An 11,758-nucleotide genomic window follows, 5' to 3' on the forward strand; every position below is an offset into this window, starting at 1 on the left:
CCCTTTCTGACCTCTATACCCCAAGTCCCCAAGTCCAAGGAGAATGTTGGAGAGTCGTGGCTAATAAATGACTTATTCGTTTTCCCATGTGGGCTCTAAGGCAATTTAACGAGAGCTGGTGAGGTGGGTAAAGCACCCGCTGCTAAGCCCGATGCCTGAGTTTAAGGCCCAAGAACCACAGGGTGGCAGGAGTAACAGTTCCCCCAAGGTGTCCTCGAATCTCCACATGTGTACTGTGACATGGGGGTTCCCACTACATATGTACAGACACACATGAGATAAATAAGTACAAGTGTACCGTTGAAAAGCAAAGCTGGGCCTGGAGAGATGGCTCAGAGGTTAAGAGCACTGACTGCTCTTCCAAAGATCCTGAGTTCAATTCTCAGCAACCACATGGTGCCTCACGACCATCTATAATGAGATCTGGTGCCCTCTTCTGGCCTGCGCGTGTACATGCAGGCAGAGCACTGTATACATAATTAAAAAAAAAAAAAGCAAGACTGGGCGTTGTTGGCACATACCTTTAATCCCAGCACTCAGGAGGCAGAGTCCAGTGGATCTCTGAGTTTGAAGCCAGCCTAGTCTACAGAGGGAGTTTCAGGACAGCCAGGGCTACACATAGAAACTCTGTCTTGTAAAAGTAAAATAAATGTATAAGTAGGAGGAGAGAAAGTGTGATCAAGTGCCTTTGTGGCCATACAGCAGCCATTTATTTTAGCTCATGGTTCCAGAGGCCCACTGTCCAACAGCCATTTGGAGGTGGCTGTCAATCTGACAGAGTCCAGAAACATCACAGGCCATCACATGGGCAGAAACAGAACACACATTTCTTCTTCTAAAGCCACCAAGGTTTGATCATGGCGGCTTTCCCGCGGTGACTGCAAATCCAATCCTCTCTCAAAGGCCCTGCCTGGAACATCACAGTCTTGTTTCCTACCCTCTCAAAACTTCACAATGGGGGGTTAAACTCCAGCGTAAACTTTAAGCGACAAGCCACCTTCAAGCCCTGGCAGTGTCCTAAGAGCTGAACTGGGGTCAGGGACCTAGGCTTCCTTCAACCAGTTCCTTGTAATGGCGCCCACTTCCCAATCTAGCTCATCACGCCAGATAGCTCTGCCAGCTCCAGCCATTACATCTTCATCCCACTAAACAGAAAGAAGAAAAGAAGAGGACAGTTCGCCCACCATGTCTGCAGACACACTACTGGCCGGGGCTAAGTCACATGGTACATCTACCATAAGGAAACCTGGGAAGGCAGCCTTGCTCTGAACAGCCATCTGAGCCAGTGAAAACTAGAAGTTCTGTATCTGAGGGAAGAGGAAGATCCAGCACTAGAGGATTTAAGTTGCCTGTGCCTCCACCGGATACCTAGCTGGGCTGCCGTCGACTAGGGAGGAGAGCAGCCATGGCTGTGATGGGTTCTTCCAGTCCACGTGAGGATGTGGCAGAGATCAGAAGGGAGGCAAAGGGTGAACATGAGGTTTAGACTGGACTGGAAAGTGGCTAGGAGGTGAGGCATCCATATGAGATGTCGTAGGAAGACAGGCACTAATGTGTCAGGGTTATACACATGGTCTGAGCACAGAACCCCAGAACCCACACACTGAAGTCCTAACTCCCTGGACCTCAGATGGCAACTGTTGGACACGAACCCTTTAATGAAGTGATTCCGGGGACTAATCCAGTCTTTCTAATGTCCTTGTAAGAAATCAAGACACAGACAGGCACCGAGGGACAACCACATGGAGTCAAAGGGACAGAAAGCACCAACAGCCAGAGGCACACAGAGCGGAGGAGCCAGGCATGCTGTGCCCTGACCCAGATGTCTATCCCCAGACTGAAGAATAAATGCTTGAAGAGCGAGCTCCCCACGGGTAATTAGCTATGCAGACCCATGCAGACCAGGTCACTGGAAGTATCTGTCTCATGCACCCCACGGTGTTCTGGGGTGCGGATGGTTCTTGACACACTGCACACTGCTGGAAAGGAAGGGGTAGGGTACAGGTGTACGGCCTTGTCCCTGCCAATAATTTGTGAACCAAGGTTCAGGGGAGCTGAGGGATGCAGGAGCCAAGGAGGGTGGTGCCGGACAGGCTGGCACAGGTCGGGGAAAGTTGGAAGACACGGAACAGTGACGGGCAGCAGCTGGGGGGAGGGGCCAAGTCACCCACCCAGCACCCGGGCTTTGAGCTGCAAGTATGGGTTGGAGAGAGGTCTCACCAAGCACTGACTTTGAGGTTAAATATGGAAGGCTCAGTCAGGCTGCTCGGTGGCTCTAAGGACAGGGAGGGAACATGGAGGTGAGAGGTACTGGCCATCACAAAGTTGTCACCACCAGCACCACCAGCACCACCACCACCACCATCACCACCATTACCAAGAGATAGGTCTCTGGTGTCCAACTTAGCTGCCTCAAGACTCCTTTCTCTTAGGGCAAACACCCAGAGATGGCCCTGAGGACGAAATTCTGGAAGGATGGAATTTCAGTGTTCCCTGGGCATTAAGAACCTTGGTCCCCATCATAATGAGCTGAAATTCCAAAGACAGTCTATTAACCTAGACTCAGCTGAGCAGGCAACTGTGAGGAGAGGGTGAGAGGTGCACAGGACCCCTGAAGGACTCTTAGGCCCACCATGAAGTTGCACAGCGAAGCAGCCATGGAGGCACAGATCCAGGAGCTAAGGACCATCACTCGGCTCCAGGGTGAGCCTGGGGATTGCCACTCTGCTCAGCTGCTATACAGCTTGCCATCCGACTACCCACCCAGGCTCCCACGCTCTACAAGCATCACAGAAGGGACATGTGAGGGGCTGATATAGGAGAAGCTTCAAGGAGACCTTGTGCATTTACCACAGCACTGATCCAAAGTTGATGCGGTCAAGGAGAGATCTGCCTGTTTGTAGGGACAAGAGTTCTGGAAAAGACAAGGGTGCCCCATTCTTTTTTTTTTTTCCCTGAGACAGGGTTTCTCTGTGTAGCCTTGGCTGTCCTGGACTCGCTTTGTAGACCAGACTGGCCTCGAACTCACAGAGATCCGCCTGCCTCTGCCTCCCGAGTGCTGGGATTAAAGGCATATGCCACCACGCCCGGCTTAGGTGCCCCATTCTTGCCTTCACCCTCTTTCCTGCCCGGCAGATTACAACTTTGAGCAGGGAAGGCTGTGTCTTCCAGAGCAGGGGGAGAGGGGAAAAAAAAGGTCGCAGAGGCAATGCCATATTCTACTGGCCTCTCTGGACGCTTTGCTGAGACTCTCAACACCGTACCGTCTGTCTGGTAATCTTGTTCCCCTCCGTTACCTATAGAACAATGTCGGGCGCTCCAGATCCAGGGAGTGAAGGAGAAGACAAAACAGAACAAAGCTACACTGAGCCTTCTGCGCAGCAACCTCCGTCGAGGGGCCCAGGACTGGGCTTTGGCTAAGAAGGTGCAAAAAGCCCCATCCCTCCTCAGCCCGAGAATAGGTGGTGGCCGCTCACGCACACACCCTACCCCTCTCTCTGGTCCTGAGAACCTGCAGGGGTGGGTTCGTCTGTAACTGGTGCCTAGGGCAGGTTCCCCAATATCCGCCTGCAACAGGGACTGTGCGTTCTCTGACCTCCTTTCCGGATCCCATCACACCAGAGCAGGGATGGCCCTGGAGGGATCCTGCGCCCTCTGCTGGGGGGTGGTGGTCGTGTACCAGGACCAACAGTCTTCTTGCTGGGCTACCCGCCGAGTAAGAGGCGCTGGGGGATATGCCAGAGTAACCAGTGCCAAGGGCCAGGCTCCAGGCTCAGCCGCCCCCGCTCCACAGTACGATCAGTGGACCATCTCCAAGGCCTGCGCGAAGGATACGTCTATGAGGCTGGCATACTGCCGCAGTAGTATGGAGGTAACAAGGCAGGCGAAGACCGAGAGGAACCTAGCCTCTAGCCCCAGTCCCCGAGGTTGCCCCCCCTCCCTTCCCAGTAAGCGGTACGGAGCCGGCCAAAAGCAAAGCTTGTACCTATCTCTTGCTTCCCCGTGGGGTCAGCCCCGGGTCCCCGGCCCGTTACCTTCCTGGGGTCCCCGCAGCGCTCCCTCCCCGCACCCACGCGCGGTCACCCTCTTGGACCCAGGTAGCTCGGGAGAAGCTGCGCAAGTGCGTCTTCGACCGTGTGAATACACACAACGTGCTGATCCATCTGGCTCGGCTACGCGGACAGAAACTGGAGAGCTTGCAGCTGGAACTGTCCAACCTACGGAATCAGCCTGACGCCACTAAGGACGAGCTGCGGCAGCTACAGGTGCCTGGGGATGGGGTCGGGGTCGGGGCTCCGACTGTGCCCAGGAACTCAGGAAGCGACAGGAATCAGTGAGCATGGCTCCTAACAGGGTAGGCTAAACCGGAGGGTGTGGAGATTCTGTTAGGACATCGAGCCCCACCTTCAGACAGGGACCCTGTATCACGGCGGGGGGTAGCGGGGAGGAGCTGATTAAGCAGAGTTCCGGTAAAAAATAAAAATTAAAAAACAGTGGGACTGACCTCCAGCGGGAGGGATAAGGGCTACATCACAAGGGTGGGATGGTCTTTGCTTAGTCTACGCTGTGTACAAGCAGGAAAACTCACTAACAAGGAGCAGGAAACTGATGCCCCAAGGTAATGTTTTATCCCACACCTGTAAACATAAAGCTGGGAGTCAAAGCCATTTATTTTCTACATGATGGTGGGGCGGTGGCTAAGATGTACAATAATGACTTCATCTGCCGGGCCTGATGGGAGGGGCAGGACTAAGGGAGTTCAACACCCTTGCGTGAAAGCCTAGCCCCTAGCCCCACCCCACATGCGATCACACCGGATGCGAAGCTGTGGGGAGGTGGTCTTGTGACCAAGCCTTTTCAACGACCCATAACCCCACCACCACCAGATTATCCGCCAGCTGGAGAATAATATTGAAAAGACCATAATCAAGATCACCTCCAGCCAGAACATCCACATGCTATACACGGACCTGCTGGACTACCTGAAGAAGGTGAGCCCACCCCACCCACCCCACCCCCACCAGGGGAGACCCACCCGCAACTGTCTTCTAAGCAGCCCGAAAGTGTGTGGAGACTTTCCTTGGAGAACTTCATTTTTGCCATTCCACACAAGCGTATTAGGAGATATGCCCATTATTTGTGCTTAAGTCTGGGTGGGCATGGTAGCACAGGTCTGTGATCTCAGCACTCAAGAGGCTAAGATGGACCGGGCAGTGGTGGCCCACGCCTTTAATTCCCAGCACTCAGGAAGGCAGAGGCAGGGGGATCTCTGAGTTTGAGGCCAGCCTGGTCTACCCTGTCTTGAAACACCAACAAATAAAAACTATAAAAGAGTGAAGAGGCTAAGATGGGAAGATTGCAGATTCAAGACCAGCTTGGGCTACACAGTGAGACTTTGTCTCAAAAACAAATGCAAATCATCATCATCACCACCACCACCACCACCACCACCATCATCATCATCATCAAAACCACAGAATTCTTTCCTTCACATATTAAATGGTTTAGTACGGGCCTCTGAGGGTCAGAGATGGGCCATACCCACCTCCCAGGAAGTTGGCTAGCATGCTTCAGGATACACCCCTCTCTCACATTCCAAAATATGCTGAGCACACAGCGTCCTACCCACTTTGGGTCTGGCTATCCTGCTTTCTGTGTTGGAATCCAGGAAGAAGCAGATTCTGACCCATGAAAGTCCCAGGGAGGCATGATCATGAATCTCACTGAGTGCCACCCCCCTCACCCCCCGCAGCACCCGTAGAGCAGAGCATCTGTAGTGGAAGTGGAGGAAAATGGCTTCCAGGCAGCAGGGTACCAAGAGCAGGATGGCAGACAGGCCTGAAAGGGTGGCCAGGGAAAATCCCGAATACCCTCGCCCTAAGAAAGGGAAGTGACATGGGAGCTCACAGAGACTGAACCAAAGAGCTCCCATGGCCCGAACCTAGACCCCTACACATATGTAGCAGATGTGCAGCCTGGTCATCACGTGGGTCCCCTAACAATAGGAGTAGGGGCTGTCTCTGACTCTGCTGCCTACTGCTGGGTCATGTTCCCTTAGCTGGGCTGCCTTGTCTCGCCCAGGTGAGAGAGGACGTACTTAGTCCTGCTCTGACTTGAGACACCAGGGTGGATTGATACCAACTGGGGCCTCTCCTTCTCTGGGAGGAAGGAGAGGTGGGGGTGGAACTGAAAGGAGAGGAGGGAGGGGACTGGGTTTGGGATGTAAAATGATTAATTAAATGGAGGGGGAAAAGGGGAGGTGACAGAGTGGCATGGCCTGCTGGAGTCACACCCCTGAGCCAGCATCTGGTCTGTCCCCCGCATCTGAGCCTAACACTGGAGGCTCCTGAAGGCCCTGCCCACCTTCCCTTCCTGTGTCCTGCCCTGCACACACTCCTTCACCTGGGTATTCTCTGTAGAACTTTCTTTCCAGAACAAACACAATTGAAACAAATCTCCATGTTCATCCACCTTTTTTTTTTTTTAATTGGCAAAGATTTAGAATGCACAGGGTTTTGTTTTTAAGATTTTTTTTTTTTTAAAGACAGTTTTATTTAATGTATGAGTGCTCTAGCTGCATGTGTACCTGCCTACCAGAAGAGGGCATCAGATCCCATTATAGATGGTTGTGAGCCACCATGTGGTTGCTGGGAATTGAACTCAGGACCTCTGGAAGAGAGGCCCTTGAGTGCTCTTATCCACTGAGCCATCTCTCCAGCCCGCGTGCACAGGTTTTAACAGTAAAGTATCCATAGCTATGCTTCCTTGGCCATCGATGCACCCAGCCATGTGCTGAACATGCTGTCTTACTTCTCCATCCATGCCAGCCCCAACCTTCTGAAGAAGTCAGGATCACCAGTAAAAGGCCAGATGTGGTCCCAAGATCACGGAGCCGGCTGGTCAGAAGTGGCCTTCACTTTGAGCCCTATCTAGCTCCACACCCATTTGTTCCCAAGCCCCTCTGTTCCACTTCAGACCAAAGATGTCCTCCAAGCAAACCCTCCTGGGTTTTAGCATGGGTCACTTTGCTGGGTCACCATTGGGTCATCATATCCTCTTGTCCTGGGTGGTGAGCGTCCGTAGGTCACCAATGACTATCCATGCTAGAACACGTCTTTCTCTTGCTTTGTGCCTTGTCCAGAGGCTGGGCCACAGACAGAACCCCTACCCTGTCCCCCAGGGCTCACACAGAATGGGAGTGAAGGGTAGACAAGAACAAGACAGCTCAGGAGAGCCAGCAGTCGTGTATGACGTCACCAAAGAATCGGCTCCATGACCATATTGCCTTTGCCTGTCCCTGACAGGTGCTGGCAGGGTACCCCACAGAGCTAGACAAGCTTCAGAACCTGGTGTCCAACTACTCCACGGAGCTGTCAGATATGACATCCATGTCCCAGGACGCCATGATGATTACTGATGAGGTCAAGGTGAGTCCCAGCACTGGGCGACCATCAACAGCTGGCCTACCGGTCCTGTCTTGTTCAAGACCTACCTGGACATCCCATGCCTACACCACCTGGAGAACTCCCTTGTTGGCCCTACCAGTTGCTCTGTTTGCCCATGGGCCAGAGAAAGTCCATTTGGGCACAGAGGCCATGAATAGATGTGGTCAGGATGATGGGCATCTATTGACCTTGAATGTCCCAAGACCTCTGTCTCTCTCAGGGGACAGGACTAGGGGGCCAGCCAGCCCCATTCTCCTGAAGTGGGTAATTCATCTACTCATTCACCACATCATATCTAGGTCAGTATAGCAGACAAGAGGGCTTCAGGGGACTTTCGGGTGGCATTCCAAGGAAATCCAACATAATGGGTTCTAAGTGGAATAGGCCAGGAGGTAATTAAAGGCAAGGAAGGGTCTGGAGGACCATAGAGAGCCTGGGCTAGAAGGAAAAGTCAGTGGTGTGTGTCATCTAGCAAGTTCTGCTCTATAGGGGCAAAGGGGCACCTAAGAGGACAGTAAATGGCCAGCTCTGTTGCACAGTGCAGGAAGGTGAAGACTGAAAACTGGCCACTGGCTTTAGGACTGTGGGAGGACCCTTTACTGAGCCATCATCCCCACTGAATTCCTGTGTCCTCAGAGGAACATGAGGCAGGGGGAGGCAACCTTCATCGAGGAGCGAAGGGCACGGGAGAACCGACTGAACCAGCAGAAGAAACTTATCGACAAGATCCACACTAAGGAGACCAGCGAAAAGTACCGCCGTGTACGTGCTGAGCCCCGCCCCCTGCCCCTGGGGGAAGGGCTGGGAGGACCCTTCACTTCACCTTCTCACCTAGTTCCTTCTCCCATCCAGGGTCGTAGGGACTTGGACTTCTCTTCCAATCTGATGAGTGCGGAGAGCATGAAGGGTGAGTCTCAGCTCTTCGCTTTGTCCAGCCAAGGTCTCCAGCAGCCAGCAATGTCTGGGACTGGCCAGCCAGGTCACCACAGGCTCTAGGTATAACCTGTGCTCCCCAGGGTGAGGAAATTAGCTCCTGCCTTTCCCTCACTGTGCCAGAAGAATCTGAGAGCTTATGGCACAAGGTGGCTACAGAGATGCTGTCTCTAACAGCTAGATCCCAGTCACCCAGTCACATCTCAGAACTGTTTCCTAAAGCAACGTGAGGGCATGCTGCTCCGGCACCTCGTCTGTCTGGGTGGCTTCTCTGAAGCTTGAGTGTCTGCAGAGCCACCAAGTAGCCATCCCTGCCCACTGACTAGGGACCTCCTTCTCTGCTCTGCCCAGTGAGGAAAAAAGAAACTTCCATAGCCGACATGGAATACCAGACAGAGGTGACTACCTTAGTAGAAAGGGTCAAATCAGCTGTGCAGTGCTCCCACCTGTGGGTAAGTCTCCCTGGCACGTGGAGGGTGGCCTAGCATGCTCTTCAAAGAGGTTCATAGCCCAGTGGTGGTGGCTTTAATCCCAGCACTCAGGAGGCAGAGGCAGGTGGATTGCTGTGAGTTCGAGGCCAGCCTGATCTACAATGTGAGTCCAGGACAGCCAAGGCTACACAGAGAAACCCTGTCTCGGAAAAGAAAAAAGAAAAAAGAAAAAACAAACAAACAAAAAGTTCACAAAGCTTAGACCCCTCCCATGGCAGTCCCCAAACATGATGCTCCCAAGCCTGGAAAAAAAATCTGGGGTTTTTGAAGTATGGCTTAGCATATGCTCCCTGTCATGTCCCCACCACATTCTATGTACAGGACAGATAAAAGTCCAAGTGCTAAGGACCTGGCCTCTCACCGTAGCTCTAGCCCCTTGTCATCCTAACAGCCACAGCGAACAGCTGCCTCTGTTGGCCTCCTCTTGCCAACAGGGTTGCCCTTGCCAGGCCTTGAGCGCCGTCCACAGCATCTTGACTAAAGGTGATACATGGTCTCTTCATGGTAGGTAGAGCTATTTACCCTCTGCCTATCATGAAAGCGGTGTATCAGGCCATGTACAGGCTAGCCCCCTGCCCAGCCCCTCACAGACCTCAGCACCCTGAGGTACTCCGTGTCATGACTGAGCATCACCCACCGAGAATCTTCAGTGCACGCTGGGAGGGGCCCGGGAGAAACCAGGGCTATGGAGGCCCACACCTATTTTCCCTCTGCCCCGGGCCGGTTAGGACATAGCTGGCCGCTTCCTGGCTCAGAAGAACACGGAGGAGAACCTGGAGCTACAGATGGAGGATTGCGAGGAGCGGCGGACACAGTTAGAGGCCCTGATGAAGAAGCTGGAGCTTGAGGAAGCGCTTCTCAAGTTCCACCAGACACCCAGCTCTGTGGGGTATGTTCTAGAGCTGCCGCCGGCCCCACAGCGACGAGCTAGCGGGTGCCACTAAACCTGCTCATCTGCACAACAGCAGAGGACCTGCCCGCTTGGAGCAGAAGTTATGAGGCCCCTGAAGTTGACTCCCTGTTCAGGACCCCACCTGGGTCTGTCCCACCCTCACGGCTGTGCCTACCTCCTTCACAGCTTTACTTCTATCGAGAAAAAGATGAAAAGCATGCTAGACGAGGAAGAAGCAAGGCTCCAGCTGGCCCGCAACAACATGACCAAGAGCCAGCAGCTGTTGCTGGCCATCCAGACAGGCGTCGACAACCTCTACATCCGGCTCATCGGCATCAACTTGCCAGCCATGCAGGTAATTGGCCCTGGGGAGGAGATGCTGTGCCCAGGGTCCCCGCAGGCGGGGCCACGGGAAAACCAAGCTGCTCCTCCGGCCTACAGAAAGAAGTAGCGATCTCGGACACCCTTGACGTGTATGGCAAGCTGGACTATTGTGAGGGGAAGCTCATTTACCTGGCTGACCGCATGCAAAAACTGTCCAGGAATGAGGAGGTAGCCCTGGGCCGTGGAGGGGGTACCCACAAAGCCCACGTCCCCTCCAAGCTGACAAGCGTGCTGCCCTGCAGATTGACACAAAGGTGAGAGACGCCCTGGAGTCATCGACTCTGAAGGAGAAGCATAATACCAGAATTACGTTTGAGGACCAAGAGGATGACATGATAGGTGAGGGCCTAAGTGGCAGCCACAGGGAGGAGATGGAAAAGGGGAACGGGGACCACGCCTGCAAGTAGAGAGGGTCTGAACTCAAGGCATACACTCTGTCTGACTGGAGCATACTGACAAACAGGGTGCGTGCTTAAGGGAAAGGTTTTAACTGATAGAAGTGACAAAGGTTAATCTTTATGATAATTTATTATTGTGGGTTTTTTTCCCCCCCTGAGACATAGGGGCAGAAGGGAGCCAAGACCAAACTTTTAGTGCAGGGTAGGGTGAGGGGGTAAGGACAGCTAGTGTGGGTGATCCTGGTAAATCCTGGTTGTCTGGCCCCTGGCCTTGGGTGACTTAGGGCAGGGGTCTGATTACAGAGTCTGCAGTCGTCGATCCATCTCTGAGATGACCTCCAGTCACAGGAGATGGCCCATGGCAGCAAAAGCAAACGGGTAGAGGAGGGAGGTCTCTGGAAAGAGGGGGGCCAAGCCATTCCTTTCTTGCCTGTTCAGAAACATTCCAGTTTGCGGACGTGGACCATAGCTACGTCCCTTCGCGGGCCGAGATAAAGAAACAGGGCCAGCGGCTGATCGAGGGGAAGCTCAAAGCGTCCAAAAAGAAGAAAAAGTAGACCAGTCCGGGCTGTAGTATACAAATAAACTTTTTTTTTTCCAGTACTACTCGAGAGAAAGGAAAAACCACTGGACTCTGAGGGCAGGGAGGCGGGAAAGGGGCGGGGCTGCTAGAAAGAGGCGGGACCTAGTGCGTCCGCTGCGCATGCGACGTCTACGTGTCCCTCTTGTGGTCCCGTAGCCGCTCCGGCGCCAAGATGGCGGCGCTGACGGGTGCTTGGCCGCCGCGCCGAGGGCCGCGGGAGCCTGAGCGGAGCCACAGAAGCTGAGGCCCGAGAACCTCGCTCGAGGCCTCACCTTCCGTCGGGCTCCGGGGCTTGTGGCCGCGCCTGCTCCGGCCTCGGAGGAAGCCTGGGCCGGCCGGACATGGTGCGAGGCGCGCTGCGTTGCTGCTGCCGCTGAGCTCTCGGGCCGGTCCCGGCTCGCACGTCCAGCAGGAAGATGTTCTCCGCGTTGAAGAAGCTGGTGGGGTCGGAGCAGGCCCCGGGACGGGACAAGAACATCCCCGCCGGGCTGCAGTCCATGAACCAGGCGCTGCAGAGGCGCTTCGCTAAGGGGGTTCAATACAACAGTGAGTGCGGGGCCGCGCCGTCGGGCAGGCTGGGGGTGCCCGGGGTGCCCACCCATCCCAGGAGGGGCTGGGAGAACCAGAGGGCT

General features: G+C 54.2%; 2 protein-coding genes and 2 long non-coding RNA genes across 8 annotated transcripts in view; 2 read left to right on the plus strand and 2 right to left on the minus strand.

Moving 5' to 3' along the window:
• CCDC183 (coiled-coil domain containing 183) lies at window positions 1-11,146 on the plus strand. Of its 4 annotated transcripts, none has more exons than XM_084798416.1 (15): window positions 1-1,510; window positions 1,707-1,874; window positions 3,303-3,424; window positions 3,794-3,871; window positions 4,098-4,265; window positions 4,887-4,991; window positions 7,305-7,427; window positions 8,082-8,207; window positions 8,298-8,352; window positions 8,730-8,830; window positions 9,598-9,758; window positions 9,948-10,116; window positions 10,203-10,313; window positions 10,388-10,484; window positions 10,982-11,146. In XM_084798416.1, exons 2-15 carry the CDS (start codon window positions 1,823-1,825, stop codon window positions 11,098-11,100), a joined length of 1,587 nt encoding a protein of 528 aa, XP_084654542.1. In that variant the 5' UTR covers window positions 1-1,510; window positions 1,707-1,822; the 3' UTR covers window positions 11,101-11,146. The 4 variants fall into 4 exon arrangements, with proteins under 4 accessions (XP_084654542.1, XP_084654540.1, XP_084654539.1 ...); XM_084798414.1 differs by having other exon boundaries at window positions 1-1,433; XM_084798413.1 differs by having other exon boundaries at window positions 1-1,225.
• Window positions 1,849-2,433, minus strand: LOC311606968. Its single transcript, XR_014782482.1, has 3 exons — window positions 2,378-2,433; window positions 2,221-2,275; window positions 1,849-1,979 (listed from the first exon to the last, which is right to left on the minus strand). It is a non-coding gene; the product is annotated as an uncharacterized lncRNA (long non-coding RNA).
• The window catches only part of LOC311606967, a 7,640-nt gene continuing 6,536 nt past the window's right edge, over window positions 10,655-11,758 (minus strand). Inside the window, exon 2 of the long non-coding RNA XR_014782481.1 lies at window positions 10,655-11,651. This is a non-coding gene — a long non-coding RNA (uncharacterized lncRNA). The remainder of the gene's footprint in view (window positions 11,652-11,758) is intronic.
• The window catches only part of RABL6 (RAB, member RAS oncogene family like 6), a 25,856-nt gene continuing 25,636 nt past the window's right edge, over window positions 11,539-11,758 (plus strand). For both annotated transcript variants that reach the window (XM_084798411.1, XM_084798412.1), the window contains exon 1: window positions 11,539-11,672. In XM_084798411.1, the coding sequence (XP_084654537.1) occupies window positions 11,543-11,672 (130 nt within the window). In that variant the 5' untranslated portion in view covers window positions 11,539-11,542. The remainder of the gene's footprint in view (window positions 11,673-11,758) is intronic.

This window comes from Acomys minous (genome assembly GCF_964271855.1).
Source record: "Acomys minous genome assembly, chromosome: 10".
In the NCBI taxonomy this organism is placed as follows: Eukaryota; Metazoa; Chordata; class Mammalia; order Rodentia; family Muridae; genus Acomys; species Acomys minous.

What these genes read in the sequence shown, in the direction of transcription:
- CCDC183 (XM_084798413.1), top strand. Translation starts at nt 1,186, where the DNA reads ATGTCTGCAGACACACTACTGGCCGGGGCTAAGTCACATG. An exon ending in GGCCGGGGCTAAGTCACATG is followed by an intron (nt 1,226 to 1,706) that starts GTACATCTACCA and finishes TGTCCTTGTAAG; the next exon opens with AAATCAAGACACAGACAGGC. An exon ending in ACGAGCTGCGGCAGCTACAG is followed by an intron (nt 4,266 to 4,886) that starts GTGCCTGGGGAT and finishes CACCACCACCAG; the next exon opens with ATTATCCGCCAGCTGGAGAA.